Source organism: Oryzias latipes, chromosome 22, assembly GCF_053564925.1.
Source record: "Oryzias latipes strain Hd-rR chromosome 22, Olatipes_Hd-rR_3.1".
Taxonomy (NCBI): Eukaryota; Metazoa; Chordata; class Actinopteri; order Beloniformes; family Adrianichthyidae; genus Oryzias; species Oryzias latipes.
The window spans coordinates 5,521,046-5,544,370 of record NC_136258.1 but is presented as its reverse complement, the minus strand read 5'-3'; the positions used below and the strand labels follow the sequence as shown (position 1 = coordinate 5,544,370).

Sequence of the window (23,325 nt, the reverse complement as noted above, 5' to 3'; positions counted from 1 at the left end):
AGTAATGCAGCCAACAACCGCAGAGTTGTCAGAGAATTTCTGAAGATGGCATGACTCGGAGTTATACTAGAAATATAGATATAGATGACATATACAGTAGATCAGTGTGATTTATTAAAAATGAAACAGGTTTGCAGCAGGTGGGAAGTGACACTATTTTACACAGAAATATATTCAGCCGTGGTTACAGGACGGGATGGAGACATCAAGGAAAGGTGATTAAGGGAGGGGATAACTTTTTTTTCAATGTCACGTTCTTACCTTCAGTATTTCTTTTCTGGACGATCCGTTCCTCTCCTCCATGTTCCCTGCAAACTTCTTCCCCACCCCAGCTGCTTCCAACTGGGCAGGCTGAGAGGAACCCTCACCATCAACTCTACCAACCCTTAGATCCTCCTGTGAGAATGTTTTGGTCGATATGAGTACAGAACCAGGGTGACCGCTGTGCTCTGCAATGACCTGAGTGTCCCCCTCCATCCATAACCCTGACTACTTGAATAAAGAAATACTCAGAAATGCAATATTTAGCTTAATTTCTTTGTATGTATCCTTCATCATGAGGGAAAGAACATGTTAAAAATAAGTTGTTGTTTTTTTCAGAGTGGGTCTTTAAGTTAGATGATTTGATGTCCAACAGTTAAGAGATCTCACTCCTCATGATCTTGCTCTGGCTTTCCTAAGTTGCTGCTATTGTATATAAAATGGACAAATGGATGGATGGATGGATGGATGGATGGAAGGATGGATGGATGGATGGATGGATGGATGGATGGATGGATGGATGGATGGATGGATGGATGGATGGATGGATGGATGGATGGATGGATGGATGGATGGAACACAGCTGTGATCTCTTTAAGGGACAACCTTCAGGTTGACCTTCAAACTTCTTGACTGACTGGTAAGGTTTTGTATGAAATAAAGTCATTTTCTGGTTAATTGTACAGATAAGGAGACGCCTGAAGGCAGAATATTCAAGGTAAAGGGTACAAAGTTGAAAAGTGAGAGTAGATAAAAAAGCCAAAAAGTAAAAAAAAAAGAAAATTAGTCTATTTAAAACGATGAAAGCCGTGTGAAAGAAAAGGCAGCGAATAATCAGAACAGTTAAGTGAGGATTGAAAATATTTAAAGACTGAAATGAATGAGTGTGGGGGGGTGGGTATTGAGAGTTGATGCGTAGTAACAGGGGGAAGTGGGAGGGGCTGGAGCAGAAGCAAAGATGGAAGGTTGATGTGAGGAGAGAGGGACTCGATGACTGTCTGCTGGCTGATGGCCACACAGGAACTGAGAGCTCCCTGTTTGAAGGTTAGAGGAGGACAAATGAAAAAAAGAATTGAAGAAATGAGATGTGGGGAGGAGGAAGAGAAGAAAGAAAACTGACTGCAAAGAAAAGGAAAATGGAAAACAGAATGGAAATGATAAAGACATGGAGAAAGATTCAAATGAGTAGTCTTCAAGGATGCAGCAGCTTTTCCCCGATTAACGCTTTCTACTGAGTGTGTGTGTGTGTGTGTGTGTGTGTGTGTGTGTGTGTGTGTGTGTGTGTGTGTGTGTGTGTGTGTGTGTGTGTAGGGTTGTAGGCGTGTGTCCATGCTCCTGCCAGCTCTTTAACGAGGGGCTGCTGCTAATTTCAGAGCTAATACTGAACGGTTCCACTCCACTGAGTTTGCAGGGAGGGGGTGTTGTGATGGAGGACTGGAGATCCCGTATGGACGGATGTATGGGAAGAAGAATAGGAAAGGACACATGAGAGGAAGAATGACAGCATTAACAGCAGGACTGCAGAATAAAGGAGGGTTGGCAGTTATTCTGCTTTTTCAGGCCCAAATTACACACAGGAAGTGACTTTGATTGCTTTTGTCAAGTCTAGAGATTATATGGAGTTTGAAGTACTATGTACCTTCAAACTATCAGACATTCTTGTTAGTTCAGACTAGTTTCTAAAATAATCTCTTGGTAAAGTTTCAAACATGTTTGCTGTGAAGTTTTTTCTTTGGAGAATTCATCCTGCATCTGTTTTATGGTCCTCATGTTCCTTCATGAATGTTGTTTACCTGAAAAACATGGTTTTATGACCAATATTGATTTTTTTTCCTTCAACAGAAAGAGTGAACAAAATGAAAACTTTCTACATATCTGTCTGTGAGAAACAAACTGCATCCACTGCTGGCATGGCATACATCTTTTTTTTTCTTCACACTTTTCTTGAAGCCCGAAAAGATTCAACAAAGGTTACTGTTTCCGAGCAGCAAAGCAGAAACACTTACAAATGTCACCGAATGAATGCTGAGACAGTGAACCCTGCTGGGTGTTTCGGCGCTGCCCTCTGGTGGCCTTTAGGAGTGTCACAAATGAAACATTTTCTGACATTTGTGGGGGTTTAGAACGGTTTCTAAAAGCATTTCAAATCAACTTGGGTTGGAGCAAAAATACCTGAAATATTAGGAAACATGGGAAACTTGGCTTTGAACTTTGTATACTCAAAGTAAAAAATTAAATTCAGGATGCTCTAAAAGAAACCTTTTAAAGTCAAGACTACAGTCATGACAAAGCTTTCAAATCTATGCGCAATGTTCCTTTAGGGTCAACAATTATGGGAATTTTTTTAAATTACACTGAGAATTTAAAGCAGACCAAAGACTGAACAAAAAACCTGAACTCAAATGTGTCAAAACAAAAAGCTCAAACATGTCAGAACAAGCAGATTTGACACCAAGCAGCTTAAACTATAGACGTACATCCACAGAGGAAATACTGTAAACAACAGCAACACCATTCAAATATGGCGTCTTCTTTGTATAAAGACAAAAACTCAAAAGTGGCTGCAGCCTGACATTACGAGTGAAAAACAAAACCACGACAACTGAGCACCGGTATTCACAATTGACCTCTAAAAACATTTTTTAATCAATTATCAGTCAAGAATTTCCACAGTTGGTCTGAATCAGTCTATTAAAGGTCTTGTCACTCAGCCACTACATGCATTTCGCTCATTTTCTACGTATGACAAATTCTGTCTTTTGTGAGTCATGTGTGAGATACGTAAGTATTTTCTTGTGTTCGTCATTCGTCGATGTGCGCAGATGTCAGTCAAGGGTATCAGCTGGCGGGTCTTTACGTGAATTCAGTTTTTAGCTCTTCTTAGTTTTTGGTCGGTTGAGAATTACGCAGTTAAAGCGTATTTTACATAGTTTATACACAATTTCTCCATAAATCTTTTGCAATTGTGCGTAATTTTTGAAAGATGCACACTCAAATTTGTGGCTTTCCACGACCGTTCCACGTATGTCTAACAGACTTTTCACACATGAACCCCCAATGTATAACTTTTATATCGCGTAAACGGCTCACATATCATGTTAAGTTTAATTGACGCACACATTTTGGGCCAGATTTGGCTTTTGCAGTGATTCACGTGTTCTTTGCTTTGCTTATTCATACTTCTTCTGTGGTTTTAACGTGTTTCGTTGGTGATACATCTGTGAAAATTTCACGTTAAAACCACAATTCATGCGTGACCAGTTTTCATCCGTGCAATATGCACAAATTGTACATAGTGGCTGTGGGACACGGCCTTAAAGCTTTAGTCACATGCACATGTACGGGGTTAACCCATACAGGTGCAGCGGGTCAATGGAAGGTCGTAGAGCGCAGTTGTGTTTCCTTGAGGCTCTTATAACCTCTTAAAGGCTGTCGTAAAAATGGAACGTACCACTAGTTATTAGTAAGGTGCGAGTGCAGCTCCTTATTGACCATGTGCAAATCCTGCATGATAAGACACCCATCGGACGTCCACACCAACTAACCCTTACGTGTTATATTAGTGTTCACTAAAACTTGTTTGCCACGGCATTACCATGGAAAAGTGTGCAGGGACATTGTGGTTCCACAGATTTACTGACCGGTCTATGATTTTAAAATTTCCAGCAGGCCACCTGTGTGTCCTGTACAGGTTTGCTCATTTGTCCCCCACAGACAGCCATATCTACCTGTGAGGCAGTGACGTGGCGTCAGGTGAGGCTCGGCCTCACCGGTCATCCTGATAAAATAGAAAAAAGTACATTAAGTAAATATTGACTCAACACGTTTTGCACCGTTTCTGAAATTCAGTGTTACATGATCACATATGGAGTGTAAACTCCAAGTGAGGCTCTGGAGCGCTTTGCCTCATGTCTGACCGCAGAACTCAGTTTTAACAGTGACGTGCAGTCAGAACGCTGACCTTATATGGGTGGAGAAAAGCTTCTGGTGAGGCCAGCCTTGCCAACAGGGGGCAGAAGTGAGCTTACAGCTGTTTTGTAGCCATACTGGTGAGTTAATCAACCTGATCAAGACGGTTTGAGAGGCAACAAAGTTACTCCAGCTGGCTCTCACTCTACCAGCTACATCAGCATCAGTGGAGAGGTCATTCTCTGCATTTAAAAGACTAAAAACATACTGTAAAAAACAGAACAGACCAAGGATGTCTTTCCATATTGGCCATAATGTCCATTGAGAGGGAGAGACTATAGGAAAATGAGGAAGACTTTTCCAACAGATCATAGAGCTTTTTGTGGAGAAGGATCGCCGCATGGACTCAAAAAGTAAGGCCAAACATGGGTTTCAATTTCTGTTTTTTTAAAAATAACATGGGAATTTGCTCAGCTGTAACAAGTTGAAAAAAATAAAATAAAAAAAAATAAAAAATAACGTGGGAGTAAGTGGGGGAAAAAAATTAATTTTTGAAAACTAAATTTTAGGCCTAAAAGAATTATTTTAAATTTTATTATTTTACAGGCAACATTTGATAACACTGATTAAAGCTCCAGAATTTGTAGTTAGAACGATACCAGAAATAGTTACTGAGGGTCCAAATGAAATGTATGCTGAACACATCTGTATACTTTAATTTGTTTACAGTATATGTGAATAATATATACACAAGAAAAGTGTTTTCTATCCATGTCTATAAAATACATATTCTCTGTTGGATGAACGGTGGAATATTCAGTTCTTGTAATTGTAAATCTGACTCCAGAGGAGTCGCTGCCTCACCAGCCATCAACCTCACCGCACGCCACTGCTGTAAGGGCACTTATGACGGGGGCTTTAAACACAGACTGGCTGAAGAATGACTCCCACAACAGCTTTGTTTTGAAAAAGAAAAGAAAAGAAAAACCCTTCTGTGTTGAATTAACGCCTAATTTCCTAAAAAGGTTCTTTCAGAGACGTTTCTGCATAGAAAGGAAGAGAAGTCCTATGTTTTAGAAACTTAAGAGGAAAATTACCCAAAGAAAAACTGCATCCTGTTGAAAGAACAAAGATGCTTTCTTTAAATGGTGGAATAATGTGGACATTTAGTCAGCGGTAAGACTGTCAGGTTTTTAAGGGGTTCCCTATGAGGCTCAGGTACAGACACATGTTAAAAATCAATTACCCAGCAGTCTTAGAGCAAGAGCAGAGGCTGTTTTAGGTTTCTGTTTTAATCAGTCAAACGGCTGCAGCGCCTCTCAGGGTGACTTCTGTGATGGAATGTGAAGAGCACCGCGCTGCCGCTGAAAAAGCCGGCTGGGCTTTTCATTACAACCACATTTACACTCCATCAAGTAACTTTAAAGGTGGAGCAAAAGGTGGAAAGAAAGGAATTTTTACTGACATGAGATGTTGGATCTGACCGTAGATCCACAGCTCCTGAAATATGATTTTTTTTAAATATATTGATGATTGACGTCTAATGATGCACAGTTTTATTCAGCTTTTTTGTTTCTATATTTGTGACAAAGTTCCTTTTTGTAATTAATCCTCTCGGCTTACGTCCATTAGTTCGTAAAGTCACATTTTGGCGTGTTGTGTTCAAGAGCACGCCGTCTTCTTCTTAGACGATAAAAGAACTTCAACCACAGACTGTCTGATGGTTCACAGAAGGACTCAGTGAAGAAAGAAGAAGAATTCTAAAAAGATCGGAAAGTTTTGGGTGAAAGGTTTTCAGGCTCTGTCCACAAAAACATCATTACAACACGTAAAATGTATCTCTCTATTTGTTTATTTTACAATATTCTATGATGACAAACGAGTAAAAAAAATAATCAACTTTTCAACTTTTATTTGCAAAAGTAAATTCATTATTTCAGTTTTTTGCACACTACTTTTGTGACACAAACTTCTTTAAATGATTAAAAGTATCACCATCTTAATGTGAAGTTAGTGTGCGATTTAAAAACACTGTTTAAATGTATTGATACAGTCATTCTTTTGCATGCATGTTTTTGGAAAATTACATGCAAATAGTCACTTTCTTTATAGCATTTGCTTTTACTTGCTGTGCAAATGAATTCAACTGTTTCCCCCGTTTCTGAGTCTGTCAGTCGGTGTCATTTGTGCCCCCTCCCCTTTGCCTGTAGCTCTTGACGCAGCTTGCAGAAGGGGGGGATCGAGGGCGGGGCTACTCGGCTCAGCACCAATGGCCGCGCCCACTTACAGAAGCTTTTGGGAACAGAGGCTTCAGATAAACATGACATATGTCTTTTTAAGACATTTAGGTTGTGGACTTTTGGTTAAAAACGTCATAATCATAATTAAAACGCCACTGGGAACAATTTTATTTTTAAAAAAATTGTCATGGGAGACTTTATTAACCAGCAGCAACCTAAGTATGTTGGTCTGGTGGAGGAATTCAGAGTTTTAAGCACCTTCACCTGTCAGCCTGTATGCAGTGGTAATTTATTCTTACAGATGCTCACTCTGATTTGTTTTGTCAGCCTCATTTTTGTCCTCTTTTGCGTTGTGTCATTCTTCCTTCCCTCTGCTTGTCAGCGCGTTTGCTCTCACCTCATTTAATGTATCTCACTAGTTGTACTAGTTATGGCCTTTTCTCTCACACACACACACACACACACACACACACACATAAAGCCAGGCGTCTTCGCCATGGCGATGTCAGCAGAAGTGGGTAAATGCTCTGCCCTCCGTTCCCATCTCCATGGAAGCGCCTCTCCAGCTCCTGAAGTGTCATTATTTGATCACAAAATGTTTGGTTTATTCCTTTTTTCCTTACAATGGATATGGATGCCCATCATGTCAGGAGTGTGGCTTTGGTTTATCTTTATTTGGAAAAACAAACGCAGACGTCGTCTTGCTCGTTGCCATGTCTGGGTTCACCAGATAACCCACATCCATGCATCTCTACCAAATCCAAGCGTCTTGCCCAAGACGTTGGTGTCTGGGTAAGACCCTTCCCCCTGTGCCTTGAAAATATAGGAAGGGCATCCGGCGTAAAAACTCTTTCCCTAACCACCTGTAGCGACCCTTAACGGGACAAGCTAAAAGGTGAACAAGTCGCTGATTGGTCAAAGTTCCACCTGGCTAAAGTGGCATGGTCACTGCACAGAGCCTGAAAACATGGGTTTGCATGGACTTTTCATTGGAAGATGCCGCTTGCATGCGTGTTGCCAATTAAGGGCATTGTGAACATTACCTAAAAGTCTGGTTTAATTCATGGGTTTGGCCAGTAAATCTACCCGGCAACCGCATGTCCTGGGGCGTGACCTCTGAGCAGATTGGTGCCCAACGGACGGGGAAGTCAAATTTGAAAGCTGAGTTCATGCTCTAAAAATCCTCTCAAACACAAACAGCTGTTTTGGCTGACTGTTTTTTCCACCTTACTTCCCTGGATGACACATGCAGATGTGCCCCCCGCCTGCCATGACAGGAGCTTTAAAACATGTCAAGTCCCCCGCTGGAACCCCGAGCACAATGTCATTCTCCTGAAACCCAGACACATGGTTGGGGTCCTGGTTGGGAGCTTTTACCTGCTCCGCGGGGTTCTTTAGACTCTCACTGTTCTGCAACAACATCAACAGCTTTTTACATCGGAAGCAAAAATGAACAAATAAATCCTTCCAGCCGTTTTGAGATTGCTCTCACAAATGCAGCACCGACCAGTCCTATTGTGGTTTGGGGCCCCGCCCAATTGTTTCCAGTTTCTGTCCAGTGCTTTTGATTCATTTACTGACGTCCAAGAAACAGGAGATCCACGGAAAACAGATCAGACAAGGATCAGTCAGATAAGTCAGAGACTGAGACTGAAGGCTCATTCCAGGACAGGAGCTGATCCAGAAGTTCCTGTGATGTTCCACCGAGAGCTCCGTCCCGGTTCGGGAGGCCGGCTCTCTGCCTCAAAGAACATCATTACTACCTCCACGAATGGGCCTGAAGTCAGGAGATGTCAGCCGCAGTATGTCACGCAGCAGAGTGCCGCCGGGATGAACCGAGGACCCACAGCTGTGGCCCGTCTGTGGGGGACCAGCTGGAACCTGACAGGCTACACCCAGAGGACACGGTCGGCACTTCCAGATGAGCTGCTGCCGTTGCTTCCCCTCACTCTGAGGGATTTCTGTGGAGGAAATGGAAGAGAACCAGAGGAGGGATGCTTGCTTCAGATAAGAGCGCCACCAAATGATCAACTACTGGAATTCCAGGAATTTTCTTTCCTTTTTTGTGACAGCAAGCCAAACCAAAGTGGGTTTCATTCAAATTGCTGCCACTATTTCCCACGAAAGCCCACACAGACAAGAAGCATCACTAGTGCAGCTCAAACCAAAAATACTCATTTGAAATCATTTCAGCCTCTGCATCTCCTTTTTTTTGGTTTGCAGAAAGTTTCCAAAGTTGCTTAATTTACAACCAACTACAGTTCTAAATATTCCTTTAACCTTTGCAGGTTTATGGACGCGATTATTCTAAACAAAAGGCAGCAGAAGCTGCAGCAACGACTGCAGAGGAGAAGAAAAAAAACTCCACTTCATTCCTTAGACGATCAAGTGGGAACATCATCAATGCCTCTTTCTTGTTGTCCGTCCTGCATCCCATAAACCAATCTGATTTGTGCAGAAATCTCAAACTGCTCCTGTCAGGAGGAAAACAGCCCCGAACAGGAAACTGCAGAAACTTTTCAATTACAGATGGATGTCAGGAGGCAAACTTGAGTGAATAAACATATTTCACAAAGGAAGCAGAAATTGTGGCGTAGATGGAGTTTTGCTTTCAATCTTACATTTGTTCTTCACCAGAAATTAATGACAAACTGAATGAAATGATATTCTTGGCCAGATGACGACCATTTTTCAATTCTAGCCCAAAACAGTCCCTCCTCCTCTAATGTGTTTGTCCGCTCTCCTTCATCTCTCTCCTCTCTCTGCACACCCTCCTCTTCCCTCATCCCTCTTTTTTTTGTAAAAATTAATCACCTGCCTCTGGTGTGTGCGTGTGCGTGTGTGCACATGACCGGCAGCAGCAAGCCCACAGAGGATTTTAGCAGCGGATTTATTGCAAACTTAATTCATAATGGCGTCCAATGATGATGAGAAGCTGCAGGAAAGAGTGTTTGTCACTGTTGTTGTTCAGGGGTGAGAGAGAGGATAAACAGAGCAGCACTTTGATATCAAGTAATAGAGTGGAAAGTCATGGAGGAAATGCAATGGGGAGAAGCTACAGCAGGAACAAGTCTGACTGTCGGAGCTTCATCTTCTGCTTTTAAATCCATTTAGTCTGTTTTCTGAGGTGCTCCTCACAGCAGGAAATCCATGCCGATCTGTGCCAGATCACCATCGTTCTCCTGGTTTGATCTCCGCCTGTTTTCACTCACTCTGTCTTGAACAGGGGCGGGCAAACTAGGGCCCATTTGTGGCCAGAAAGTTATTCAGCATTCATGTGGAAGACTTGTTGTATTTCTTGTGTCATTTTTCCGATCATTCCAACCCCTCATGAACGCAGCAATTTTTTAAGTTTGTGTTTTTCCCCTGAGGGACATCAACCCTTTGGTGCAACTGGTACTGAAATGAAAACGAAAGCCAAAGTTTTGCAGAAAAAAAAGAAGGAAAAAGTGTTTTTTTTGTTTTTAAAGAATTCAGAAAAGCCTGATGAGAAGAAGCGACATGTTCCACCAAAGCAGCAGATGCTGTGATTGGTTACACAGCCATCACACATCCCTGAAATAGGCTCATGGTCTTTGCAGTCCTATACGAGGATAAAAGAGCTGTTGAAGTGTTTCTTCCTCCTTAATGCGAGTGTGACATTTTATTTAGTTTATGGGACATTCAGAAAAAAAAACACTTTATTGTGATTCCAAATGTTGTTATTTTGCAACATTTTTGTCTCTCCAAATAGTCATGAGCTGCAGCAGATTGAACACAAGTGACAAAATGTCGTTACCGTAGCAACCAGTTGGTTATAAAGCTGAGGAATCTGCTGAGGAATATTTTGTATAATATGTTTTGGTGCCTGAAAGCAAATTTTTCTTTTTTGTGGGATAAAGTAAAAATGTGAGAAATCAATTGAAACCTCAGAATTGATTTGGTTGCTTGTTGGATTTTCACACACCTGATCTTTGACACGTTCAGGACTCCAGACAGCAAAGTTTGGACATCAATGCCTTGGTTGAAGCTTCCTGAATGAACTTTTGCTTTGACTAAATTTACTTCAGTGTTTTTGTGCATCGTGAGCTCTTGTCTCAACTGGGACTCCTCAGAAAACCTCTAAGCTGCTCTATAAATTTGACTGTAGTGTGCGTTAGGTTATTGATTGTGCATCAATCTTGGCGTTAAAAGGGTTGAGATCAAAGAGGGTATAACAGAGTTCTAAAGTTTGCAGTAATTATTATATTTTCAAGTCTTCTCGCTACAAACCTGGGATTATTTTCTGATATTTTTGATGCACCTCTAGTTGACTTTTCACTGCACCAGCAACATCTCTTTCAAATGTCTTACCTACTTTTATGTTTGTTCCAAACCTCCAGGCTCCAGGCTCTGAGGAAGGAGAAGTCCCGGGACGCAGCGAGGTCACGGCGGGGAAAAGAGAACTTTGAATTTTATGAGTTAGCCAAGATGCTGCCGCTGCCGGGTGCCATCACGAGCCAGCTGGACAAGGCCTCCATCATCCGGCTCACCATCAGCTACCTGAAGATGAGGGACTTCGCCAACCAAGGAGACCCGCCCTGGAACCTGCGCATTGAGGGCCCGCCCCCCAACACCTCAGTCAAAGGTAGGACCGTGTGGAAGCTGGAGGGCTGAGTTTCCCTTTGAAGCACAGAAGAAGAAAAAAACATTTAGGTGTGACTCAAACAGCTTGAAGTCGCTACAAAAGATGAAACTTCATCTCCAAATAGTCATGTCCTCAGCATCAAACATCCGTTTAAAGCTACGGACACGCCGGGCAGGTGATGCTGCTTCACGATGGCGTTCTCTCCCGTCTGGATCTTTTTTGCTGTTCTTCAGGCTGCTCCTCATGACAAAGTCTCTGCATGTTCTAACAACAAAACGGTCACTAAAAACCATTACTGTGACATAACTGACTGCATATTTTTCTGATAACAAGCCTCGAACATGTTCTAAAAGAATAGTTACTAAAACAGAACAGAGTAACCAAATCCGTAAATCTGAGTCTGAGTTTTTATAAAACGTCACTGCTGAGGTAGCATCATGGGACATCTGCCTCTTTCTGCCCTCCAGGGGGCGCTCCACTTTGATTGTTGACATAAAACCAACAGAGGACAGAGCAAGGAGCATTTTAAGTGTACAAAACCCTGAGGATGGTCTCCCCTCCCTGAACTAAAACTGAGGTAGCTTTTGTTGCAGCAGCTTCTTCCTCTCCCTTTTTTTAACCACAAGGTTTGACTCTTCCGTTTCTACGGAAGGTTGCAAAGATGCAACCGCTGCCCTCCTCATGCGTCTGCTGTCTGCTCCCTGATAGTGGAATCAAACAAAACGGAAAGCAGCGAGCTTCTGCACTAAGTGATTTCCCGCTAAAGGAACATTAAGCTTTGAATTTCTGCTTGGAGTGGCAGAGCATGCACGGCACTCGTGAATCTGAGCAGCATTTGCCTTTGAAATTGGCCTTTTGTGAGACTCTTAGAGGGAAAAGGAGCATTTGCTTGAAGAGGCTGTTTGAGCTGCGAGGAAAGACCCAAAGATGAAAGCAGAGTGCCTTCAATTTCCGGTGATGAACCACGCGCGTTAATGAAAGTCATTTTTTGATATTTGTCAAGGTGCACGAGTGTGTGCACGTTTGTCTGGGAGTTGTGGAGGCATTTCCACTGGTTGATGTCTCAAACATGCCCTCATACCCCCACACCCCCCAGCAGCAGATGGTAGCATTGTCATCGGGGCTTTGAAGAGGCGCATGCATTTTAATGAACAGAACGCCACACACCAAATGTGTGTGTCTGTGTGTGTTTGCGTCTGGTTATACGTGTTGGTGTGTGTGACTGAACATGTATGCACAGGTGTTCATTTGTTTGTCTGTGCTTGTGTTTGCACGTGTGCATGAAAATGTGTGTGTGTGTGTATTTTTGTGTTAGTTTCGTGGGCTTGTGTCAGTCCAAAAGTGTGCTTTTGTTTGTCTGTGTATGTATGTGTATGAGTGTTTTGTGAGTGTGTGTTTTTGCTTGTGTTCATGCTGCCGTTATTGTATTGTATGTGTGCTGTGTACGTGTTTGTGTGAGTACACTTGCGTGTGTGAGTTTACATGTGTGTTTATACCTGTGTGCATTTGTGTATTTGAGTGCATTAGTGCATGTGTGTGTTTGTGTGTCTATGCATGTGTGTGTGTGTTTGTGTGCAGTAGTGCATAGCTGTGTTTGTGTGTGTTTGCGTGTGTAAGTCTATGCATGGATGTGTTTGTGTGTCTTTGTGTTCCTTTATGTGTGGGTCTGTTTGCGTGTGTGTGTTTTTACGCATGTGTCTATACATGTGTGTATACATATATGTGTGTTCGGGTTCATTTATTCACAGGTGAGTTGGTGTGTGTGTTTGTGCGTGTGTCTATCCATGTGTGTGTTTTTCGTGTATGTTTGTGTGTTTTAGTACTTGGCTGTGTTGGTGTGTGTTTGTTTGTGTGTTTATGCATATGCGTTTGGGTGTGTGTCTATGCATGCATGTGTTTGTGTGTCTTTGCACGGGTGTGTGTGTATGCATGCGTGTATTTGGGTGCATTAGTAGGGGTGTGACGATAACCGCATCACCGCATGTATTTTTTTCTACTAAAGTTGTGTATTTGGTGCGTGATTGAAACTATAATAAACACATTAAACACATTCATCTTTGCTGATAATTGACTTATTCTGCTAGTCCTGTGTTCAGACTTCAAGGGTTTCTGGGGGAAACCTTTTATTACTGTTCTCCTTCACTCCCTGCGCCGCACCTCTCTCTCCCTCTATGCTACACTGCATGTGCTCCCTCTTCTTACACACATGTGCGCGGTTTCAGCAGCACACACACATCCTCATTCTACAACAGAAGTCTCCGTCTCGCGAGGACATACAACAAATTTACTGCGTTCTAATTGTTAATTTCCATTGTATTCATTTCCATTAGAAGATGCGTGCGTTGTTGAGTGCGCGACTCTTGCTGCTTCATCACAGCGGTGATCAAAAATCCCACACCATCACAGCTGTACTCCAGAGCAGAGTATGTGTGAGTTTAAATGTATGTATAGGCGTGTTTGTTCTGAATGTTTGCTGATGACTTTATTGTCTTCCTCTCTGCTGTTTCGGTTCTTTCGATGTAGACAAATCTTTTTTTAATGACTTTTACGTTTGGACAGTTCAATTCCAAGAATAGAGGGGAACACTTTAAAACACAATTTACAATTTATGAACTCAAATCACATTTCAAATTGAACAAATTTTCAGTTTCAAGCACAGACTTCTGCCAAACTGCTGAATGAAGCAAAGCAAAATACAATGACTAGACGTCAAATGCAATTGACAATTAATTGAAGAACTAAGTGTATACATTCTATATTAGAACTGTTGGTATGGATTGATTTCTGCAGACTAAAACATGCAGAATGTAAACCGCCTGGTTTGACTGACCAGCTGGTAAACGTTTGAAACAAATGTAGACATAAAAGTGAAAAACTAAAGGCGAAAAATTCCTCTTGACTCCTCTTTCCATGTTTCAGTTCTTTGTCATGAGGTGAGAAGGAAATCAACCTTTTTTTGCTTCACCTTCAACCTAAGGTCACATCAACACTTTACTCTTTTCTTTCCATTTTACTTCGTCATATTCTTTTTGCTATTTTGTATCGTAGTTTCTCCTTTTTAAGCTCCTTTTCTTCTCATCCTCCTTCATTTTTTCTCATCTTTACCTTCTTTCCGTCTGGTCTTCTGCTCCTCCCGCTGTTTTTGTTTGCTTTTGTTCATTGTCTTGGTTTTTCTGGCCTCCTCATTTTTGTCTTTCTTCTTGCCATCTTTTTTTCACTCCTAACTTTTCTTCTTCAAGTCTTTTTCCTGTTCTGTCATTCACTTTTCTGTCTCCAGATCTGAACTCAATCTGCTCCTGAACTTTCTCTTTGTCTCATATCTGTGTCCTTCTCTGTCCTCCACTTCACTGTATCCTCCTTGAGCTCTTCCTCCTCTCCTCCTCTTCCTCCTCTCAGTTTTGACCTTTGCAGTAATTGACCCATCAGTTGCTCTTCTGCAGTTTAGTGTTGCAGCTTTTGACATCCCGTCAGAGAGTCTGCACATCTGCTGCAGGATCCACACAAACAACCCTGACCTTTTAAGCATCCTGACACCCAGCCCAGGCGTGTGCACGTACCTGTGCACGCGTGAGCACGTGTTGATTCTACTGACCATTTAAAGCTGCGACTGTATGTCTGTCGGTGTATCTGCTGGAGTGTACATGTGCACAGATGTCTGGTTTGTTTGTGTGTGCGTGTGTGCATGGACATATGCACGCACTTGTGTGAGCATTGCATCAGATTGTGGACCCCCCCCCCCCATCCCTCCCCCGACACCTGGACATTTATTATGCATGCAGAGGAACAGACAGTAAAATGCCACAATTCATGAGCCAGTTTACACACACACAGACTCAGACACACAAAAGCACAACTATGCTTTGCAGATCCGTATGCACAAACACAACCAAAACAGGAACTTACAAAAGTAAAGACACACGCACATATTTACACACTTTCAGTTCGTGTTTGCAGCTTTACTTTCTGATAGACGCAAAGCCAATGAAAGTGTTGTCTTTGCTGTTTTCTACATGTTCTTGTACCATTTTCCTCATGATGGAGGACATATATGAAGACAATTAAGCTTAAATCTGCATTTCTGAGTAGTTTTTGGTTCAAATTGGGAATGAGGAGCAGACAAAGACACGCAGTTTGACAAAGCTTGTAGGTGTGACGTAGAAGCCACAAGCTCCATTCTGATGCATCCACCTGCAGACAATTAGCTTTTCCATCAACCAACTGTTTCTCATTGTCTATCTCTATTAGTCAGGGGGTGGGAGGGGCGGGGGTTATGTGTGGGTCTGGGGAGGGGGCTCTATTTTAATTTTCATGCTTGTTTTTATATTATTTACTTGGATTTATTTGATTTGACAAATCAATTCATGAATGTCCCCATCTCCTTAATGTCTGATAAAACGTCACTCAGCAAATGAAATTCCTAACTGACTGATACGAGTCAAAAATGCATCCAAACATTTGAATTGGAGCATTTTACCCTAAAGTATTAATCTGTCTAAGGACTAGAAATGTTTTTGTTTCAGAACCCTTACTTTCAGAGACAGCCTGTAGTACACTGCAAAAAAAAGGCCGATCTGAAAGAAGTCAAAATTATTATGCAGTTGGCAGATTTTCTTTTTTTACATAAGCAAAACAATTGGATATGGGATAGAAAAATTATCTCACCCAGAACTATTTTTTTAGAAAGAAAAGTTCTTGTTACTAAGACATGTTTTCTCAAACTAAGATTATTTTATTTTGCTGTTGGGAAACTTTCTTGAAAAGATTCTTTTTCCTGAAAGAAAGAAAATAAGACGGTTATTCTTAAACAAGGGTCATTTTACTTTCTTAACTCCTTTAAGACTGAACATAGGTCAGTTTTGACCCGAACACAAGGGGTTAAGTTTCAGTTTTTATAGTGCAGGAGGTCAATAGAGTTAATTGAACACTTTTATGGTTCCTCTTCTGTAGTGATGTTAGGCTGATGATACTAGGCTTTCTTTTCCAATGCAAACATTTCCCAGAATTCTCAGTCTCACCATGAGGAACATCCCTTCTAATCATTGAGAGGCTTTCATCCAAAACGTGAAACAGCTCTGCAACAAACATCAGCACTTTCTTAGCCATCAGCTGCTACTTCAGCTTCATCACTGGACTCTACCAGCACGGCTGCTTTTAGTTCTTAATGATGCAAATGTCTAAGCTCCTTCATCATTAACAAGCAACGGTCAGGTCGACCTTCTGTGCCCTCGCTGACCCATTATCAGCAATTAGCACGCCATCCATCGTGACTTCCTTTAAAACGCGTCAAGAATCAGAAAATCTTTTCGATTCTCTCCTGAACCTTTTAAGATTAGCGGCTTCACCAGCAATGAACTCCATGGAAGAAGAATGTGGTCATAGTGATTCTCTTTAGCCTTTTGGCAAATTTGTTTTAAAACATGGTATGAAGTCCATTGAGATGAATGTTGTCATTTTGGAAAATGTGAATAAAATTAAATTGAATTCAATTGAAAACAGGGAAGAGTTTTCTGTTAGATTTTATTTTATTATAAATTCACACCTTAAACATCATGAGGTTGTTGCAGCAGTGAGATTTTCGAACGTTTAAAAACATCAATTCACACCCAAAGTGTCAGACAACACATACACCAAAACGCAAAATATTTCCAACAATTTTCCAAGCATAACTCAGGCTGAGCAATTGTTCCTTTTGTGTCATTATTCCAAATGATGAATTCTTTTGTCCTCATATTTTAGGAGATGTTTGCATATGACCCATAGAAGATGGGAAGAGGGCGGTACCTCATTTCCACTGAGCAGAGCGGTACGCTTTACCTTCAAGTGGAATTACTATTCAAACGTGGATCAGACCCAATCGAACCAGACCGCAAGGCTCAGTGAAAACTAGGCACATTAGACCAGCTTCCAGTCTTTAAAATAAGGGAGCTTTAGTCTTTTCATTTGAATCTTTTATCTAAAGCTAAACTTTTTGATCTTTATTCCCAATAAATCATCATATTTTGTCAAATTTGGTCCTGTTCTGATCCAGCTCTGGAGAACTCTGGTCCTTTTCCGAACGAGTCGCTGTTCAATTGCAGGTGAACTTTGGTGCGGTTCACGTCAGTGGGAATGCAGACGGATTTTCACAGACCAAAGAGAGGAGGAGAACAAAAGGGAGGAGGTGCTGAACTCCATGTGTTAACAGGAGACATAAAAAACACCCACAGAGAGAATCTGAAGAGGTTTAGAAATGTCTGCAGGGTAAAGGTGGAGCAGCGAGGAGCAGCAGGAGCATCTTTATAGTAGCAGTGGGCGATACCACACTTTTAAGATTCAATATGACACTAATGACTTTTTGCATACAATATTGTACACACAATATTACAATATTTGCACCACAGCAAATTCTTAGTCTGTGAAACTACTTTGTTCACTGACAATGGCAATAAAAATTCCTTGAATCCTTGAATAATAAATAGCAATTACTGGTCATTTTTTTTAGTGAATCTTTTTCCCCAGGCATGTTCTGCAAACAAATACCATGAAAAACTAACCAGATAACAACTTTAAGGTTAAAAATATAGAACTTTTTTTTTTTTAAATGAACCTACTGGTGCTATGGTGTGTTGTTGCTAATGGTAACACGCCCAAATCACGACCCCTCTGGTCATATTTGTGTGTAGAAGGTGTGTAGTGGGGAGTTTTACAGCCTTTAAACATGTGTAATCCCACTTTCACTTATCCAGTGTGATTCATTAAATAAATAACAGGGAGGGATCCTAAAATTAGGGATGTGTGGATGTCCAGATTTTGATTCCTTGGTATTGATACTCTCATCATAGGTGACAGTCGGAGGACGAGCAGGACTTCCTGCTTTTCTTCTTTCTGCTTTTTTCCCATCCTGGTTTGGAATATTGTGAGTTTTTTTCTTCAGCCTTTGGTTCTGTTCTGAGACTGTCATGCATGAAATGTGTCAGTATTTCCCACTCATTCCAGTCCAGTTCGTGGGACTGTCCCATAGAGAGAGACACATTTTTACTTGAGTTTTTTCACTGCAGCAGTCCCCAACCTCTGTTAAACTCCTTTAAAAGGATCATGTTGTGACTGCTTTAAGCTGTGGAAACCTTGAAGACTGAATGTGGGTAATTCCCCCTGAAAGGCTGAGAGTGAGACCTGCGTGATCACAGTAGCAGGTCTGAAGCCGCTGCTGTGGCTTTCATGGTCGGCCACTTTTCTTCAACTGCACTGAACGTCCAGAGACCAAAGATTGAAATCAAGTTTTGGAGTATTTTTGTTGAAAACAACAAAAGCTTGAAGCACTTTATATGTTTCCAAGTGTGTGTGTGTGTGTGTGTGTGTGTGTGTGTGTGTGTGTGTGTGTGTGTGTGAGAGATGTCCTCTTCCTTCCTCACTGATGCTTTATTCAAAATCAACCTCCTGCTTAGTGAGGCTGTCAGAGCAGGCAGACGGAGGAGAAGGAGAGGCATTGAGAAAGAGGCTGAGGAGAGAAATGAGAGGGATAAAGACGAGGCAGGGGAGAAGGAGAGAAAAATATACGAGACAGTCAATTAGAGAGACAGAGGCTATCAGTGAGGCTGAGAGATGGAGAGGAAGAGCAGCGGGAGTCTCGCCTCACTATGATCCATCTCGTCTCTTTGTACCAGCTGACGTTTTTATGATGCGGACTGCTGGCTGGGCTAATGGCTTCCATTATACTGAGGGAACACAGTGACCCCGACACCCGGATAAACACCACACTCACTTCAGAACCCCCCCCCCCATCTCCTCAAACACACCTGCAGCCGGCAATCCAGCAGTGACTCAAAGTGACTCTGAGCAAACTGAGTGGAGGATGGAGACTCTGCCAGCACTGAAGGAGCTCAGGAACACGTCTTCCGTACAGCCTCAGCAATGTTTACACCTGGCAGAAAAGCTCTCCCCCTACACCCCCCTGGGAAAGAAAACATGTAAAGACACCAACAGTTTTTACGTTTTTGATCAGCACGGGTCAGCAGGACCTGCAACACCCTGCAGAATAAACATGCTGGCTGGTAGCAGTTGGGCTGTTCGGTGGTGTGGGGCCCAAATCCAGGAAACCTGGCAAAGAGTCAAACGGGATAATTTTATCCTGAGGCTTTTCTTATGTTATCTCTGATGTCAAGTATTAATACAGGTTGATGTGCTGACGTCAGAAGGGTTCTGCTAAAGGGCGAAGGCCTTTTGACAGCTGTTGCAGTAAGTTTGGACTTCTAATCAAGACATTTTGACAAGGATGACTGCCGCGACTTTGCAGCAACTTAGGCCAATCGCTCTTATTCTGGAAAAAGTCTGACCCATTAAACGGTCTCTACCGATCATTCTTCGAGGCTTAATCGCACGTCATCAATCTGACCAATCAGACGAGGTTAACGTCCTCACCTCCTTGAGCTGACATAGCTCATAAACTCTCTCAAAAATAACAGCTTGTGCTTAGTGATAGCTCATGATCCGGTGTCAGACAGTGTAAAAAGTCCATAAAAAAACAAAAACTTAAGTGAGTCTGTCTGGCTTCAGCACCACCAAATTCGCACTACATCTCCTATGATTCCTTGGGTTAATGTGACAGTGTGCTAGTGTTAACTGTAATGACGCACAACAAACACTTTAATCCCACTGTTCTCCTTAAAGAAAGCACGTCAACAGTGTTAGTGTTGGAGCATAAAGCAATCATTAATTCCAGTGTTTGATTCGACTCCTTTTTCTAACTGAAACAGCTGGTTTCTAATGTCTTTTTGAAGGACAAATTCTGTATCAGACTTTAATCCCTTAAAAAATAGGACGTTTAAATACAAGTAATAAAATACACATTTTACTATAAATAATTTGAAATCCTATCTTTTCTGAAAAATTAAGAACAAGTTTTTGTCGAAGTTGCATTTTTTTATTTAGACCAAAAAATAAATCACATAAAAATTGCAATCCTTAAAATCCTTAAAGAGCTGGTACATCCTGAATACAGAATACAGAGTTTCATGTTTTAGAATTTTTAGTCATTGGTTTGCCTCGTAATTTTTATCACTGAAAAAGCGGACGTTTGATTAAAAAAAACAACAAAAAAAAACTGGTTTAGTCCACATAGCTCAGCCAAGTCAATTTGACCCTACACATCTCAGTAGCATCAAGTTCTGGACTGAGGTCCTAAAGTGCCAGTAACCCAAAACCCAAACCAGAAAGGATCAAACCTAAATGCAGAAAAAGTGAAAATAACTCAACAAACAGCATCTAATCATAAATCCTCCCGCTGATATAAGAAACTGTCCACGCCAAAACAGTGAAACCACAATCAATCCACACTGAAGAGTGGATTGGTTTTGTGCCTCACCTCCCTGCAGCTCTTTTACCAGCCAGATCCTCCTAAAACTTGTGGAAGTACACCAGAGAGCCTTTGATTCTGAAGGAGAAGAAGCTGCTCCAGCTGGGATGTCTTTAGGTCTTAAATCCACAGACTCTTAAAGCATCTCTCCATAAAACACCTGTCACCCCCCCCACCGCGGCTGAGCTGAGTCTGGCACAAACAGCCGGACCCCCGGTCTCCCCCGGCTAAAACTGTCGCATCACAAACTCGCACTTAATCCAGGCAGAATAATTTGTCCAGCTGCAGTTGTGAGATGCTGAGATTCCGCGGTTGTAGTGTAAAGAAAATGTAATGGCGGGGAGGAGGGGGGGCTGCAGTAATTATAAAACTAATTACCAAATGCTGATGATGCCCGCAGGCTTTGCATAACTAAATTTAGACAAGCAAATTGCTTTCGGCTTGGATGTGGCTGCTGGCTGTTTGGTTCGTCTTTCTTCATGACTCTCCCCCCTGCCTGTCCTGCATGCTGTCACACCCCTGCACACCAACAAAGACAAAACAATCACCATGGAAACAATTACTCAAAAACCCTCACCTTGACTTTTTTTTATTTTATTTCTGAGAGCCGCAGAGGCGGCTGCATGGAAAGTTGAGTTCTGCGATGACAGGTGTGAGTTTCCGTTTGAGGCCCAGAAGACGCCGCTGTTAAAACTGAAGGTTTCACTGCTGGGTTTGTGTGAGGATTTCCTCCTGTGGTCACAGAGAAGACACCAACCCTCTCATATCATGACCTGTGTCATGTTGTCAGTTTTTGTTCAGTCTAGCTTAGATGTGCGTCCTGCATACACCTGAATGAGGGTCAAGAATGGGGGGTTGCTTTCCTTGTGCCTCCTGGTGCCACTGTTCTACCCCCTGCGCTCTTCCCTGCCCTTTGATAGGAAAGTTGCCACTAGACATCCCCAACTGAAAACACCAGTGCAGACCATGGGAGGAGTATCAGGGTCTATTCGGACTTGAAATGTTCGTCGGTCCGGACAGATTCTGCATGATTTGGTCCGGATCTGGTCCTGAACCTTGGGTTTGGTCTGTATTCAGACTGCCATCTACCAGCCTTTCCTGTTTCGAACCAAAGCTTGTAACAAAACCACGTGACTTAAATTATCTTTAGCCATTGGCCGGGAAGTGTGAAGGCAGGGCATAGCAACAAGAGAAAGAATTATGGAAGTCCTGCACTTTGACATATAGATTTTCGGCAAAACAGAGTGACAAGAAAATTGTGTCACGTTAGAAGTTGTTTCAACGAGCCTGCATTCATCCGACCACACTTCAATGTGTTGCTGTGTCTCATCGTTGCTTTGTTACTCTGTTTAAGCGACTAATGGCCGGCTACGGTGGCCGTTTTGGTTCAGTTGTTTCACCCTGAGATGGGAGCCTATTTTGACGGAGAAAACTCAGTACGAACCATCCGATTGGAAAAATGGTAAAATGGTACATGGCGTATACTTATATAGCGCTTTCTACCTTCTTACGAAGGCCCAAAGCGCCTTACAGTCACACACACATTCACCCATGCACACACACATTCACACACACATTCACACACACATACACACACTGGCGGCGGCTCCGCTAACAAACACTGGCGCCAACGTCCCACCAGAGGCAAGGTGGGGTTCAGTTTCTTGCCCAAGGACACTTCGACACATGGGCGTGCAAGGTGGGAATCGAACCTGCAATATTACGATCATGGGTCGACTGCCCTACCGCTGCACCACGGCCGCCCAAAAAAAAAGGAGCGGTTCCCGATCCTGGACCAGGGTCCGCTTGGGTCTATTCAAATTGAAAACTTGTTCCAGATTATTGGGGGAAACGAACTCTGTGTCCTGCCTGGATGCACCCTCAGAGAAGCAAACAAGTGGTGGTGGAGTTTTTCATTACAAATAAAGACGAGAGAAGAGGATCATGATTGTAGGTCAGGGGGACTGGACTTCTCTCAATAAATGGGGTTCTACGAGGGTTTGCTGGTACTGTATGCCATGGCAGGAGACCCCCTCTGAGGCCAAAGTCAGCAGGTTCTTACGGAATCTGCTGACAGAGACCAGCTCTCTGACCAATTGCATGTCTTCCCTGCAGTTGTGTTGTCTGCTTGCTCCGCCATAGGAATCCATCCCTCCGCCCCCACCCCTCCGTCTCCACTGTTGACCCCCGGATGCTTTCTTTGCACCTGCAGTTTGGTACTCGTCCCTTGATTGGTGATGTCTGGTAGCTGTCCCTTGGAGGGGGGGTTGGTTTGTGGGGGGCAGGTCACTAGCAGATTCCATCACAGGAGAACACAGGAAGCTGCTAGAACATAACAGAACAAAAGTACAACAAAACCATCCAACAACCAGGGAAAAGGCATAACAAAATACAGGAATGAAATGAACCATGTCCGTGTTTGTCATTGGGAAGGGGGGGGGGGGGGGGTCTCCTGGAACACATCAACAAAACGCCACAAAGGCAGAGCATCCGCAACATCAGGGTGGGAGGGCTTTCTCAGATGAAAGAACGGGGAAATGTCTGTTCAGTGCTGGGAGCGGGAAACACGGGAACCAGCTGCATCTTTCAAAGGCATGGCTTCATTTCACTGCCTGTGGGGGGGGGGCTGTCCCTGTGTGAGCTCTGCTCCTGACAGTGTGTTTATCAGCGAACACTGGTGACCCCTGTGCTGTCATTTAAAGACGGATTTTCCTCCCTGACTCTTTCTGCTGTATCTCTGATCTGACCCCAGAGTCACTCATTACTACAAACCGCACAATTTCCACAGACAACAATCTGAGCACTGATGCTATCTGTGGGGGACATCCTCAGACCCCCATTCTTGTTTAAGTATACTGTAAACCCTCACTTTGGGGAATTCTAGGACCTTTAGGTCATTTGATGCCAAATGAAACTTCCAATAAACATCTGCAGCACATTTGATTGCATTAGAATTTCTTATGTTGCACTAAACACCT

At 42.6% G+C, this 23,325-nt stretch overlaps 1 protein-coding gene across 4 annotated transcripts in view; it reads left to right on the top strand.

The window, feature by feature from the left end:
- npas3 (neuronal PAS domain protein 3) overlaps nt 1–23,325 on the top strand; it is a 230,787-nt gene that overhangs the window by 89,174 nt on the left and 118,288 nt on the right. For 3 of the 4 annotated variants that reach the window (XM_023951301.2, XM_023951303.2, XM_023951302.2), the window contains one exon: nt 10,772–11,016. In XM_023951301.2, coding sequence (XP_023807069.1) covers nt 10,772–11,016 — 245 coding nt within the window. Of the gene's footprint in view, nt 1–1,693; nt 4,584–10,771; nt 11,017–23,325 lie in introns of those variants that run through there. The other variant, XM_078940681.1, reaches the window with a different exon arrangement.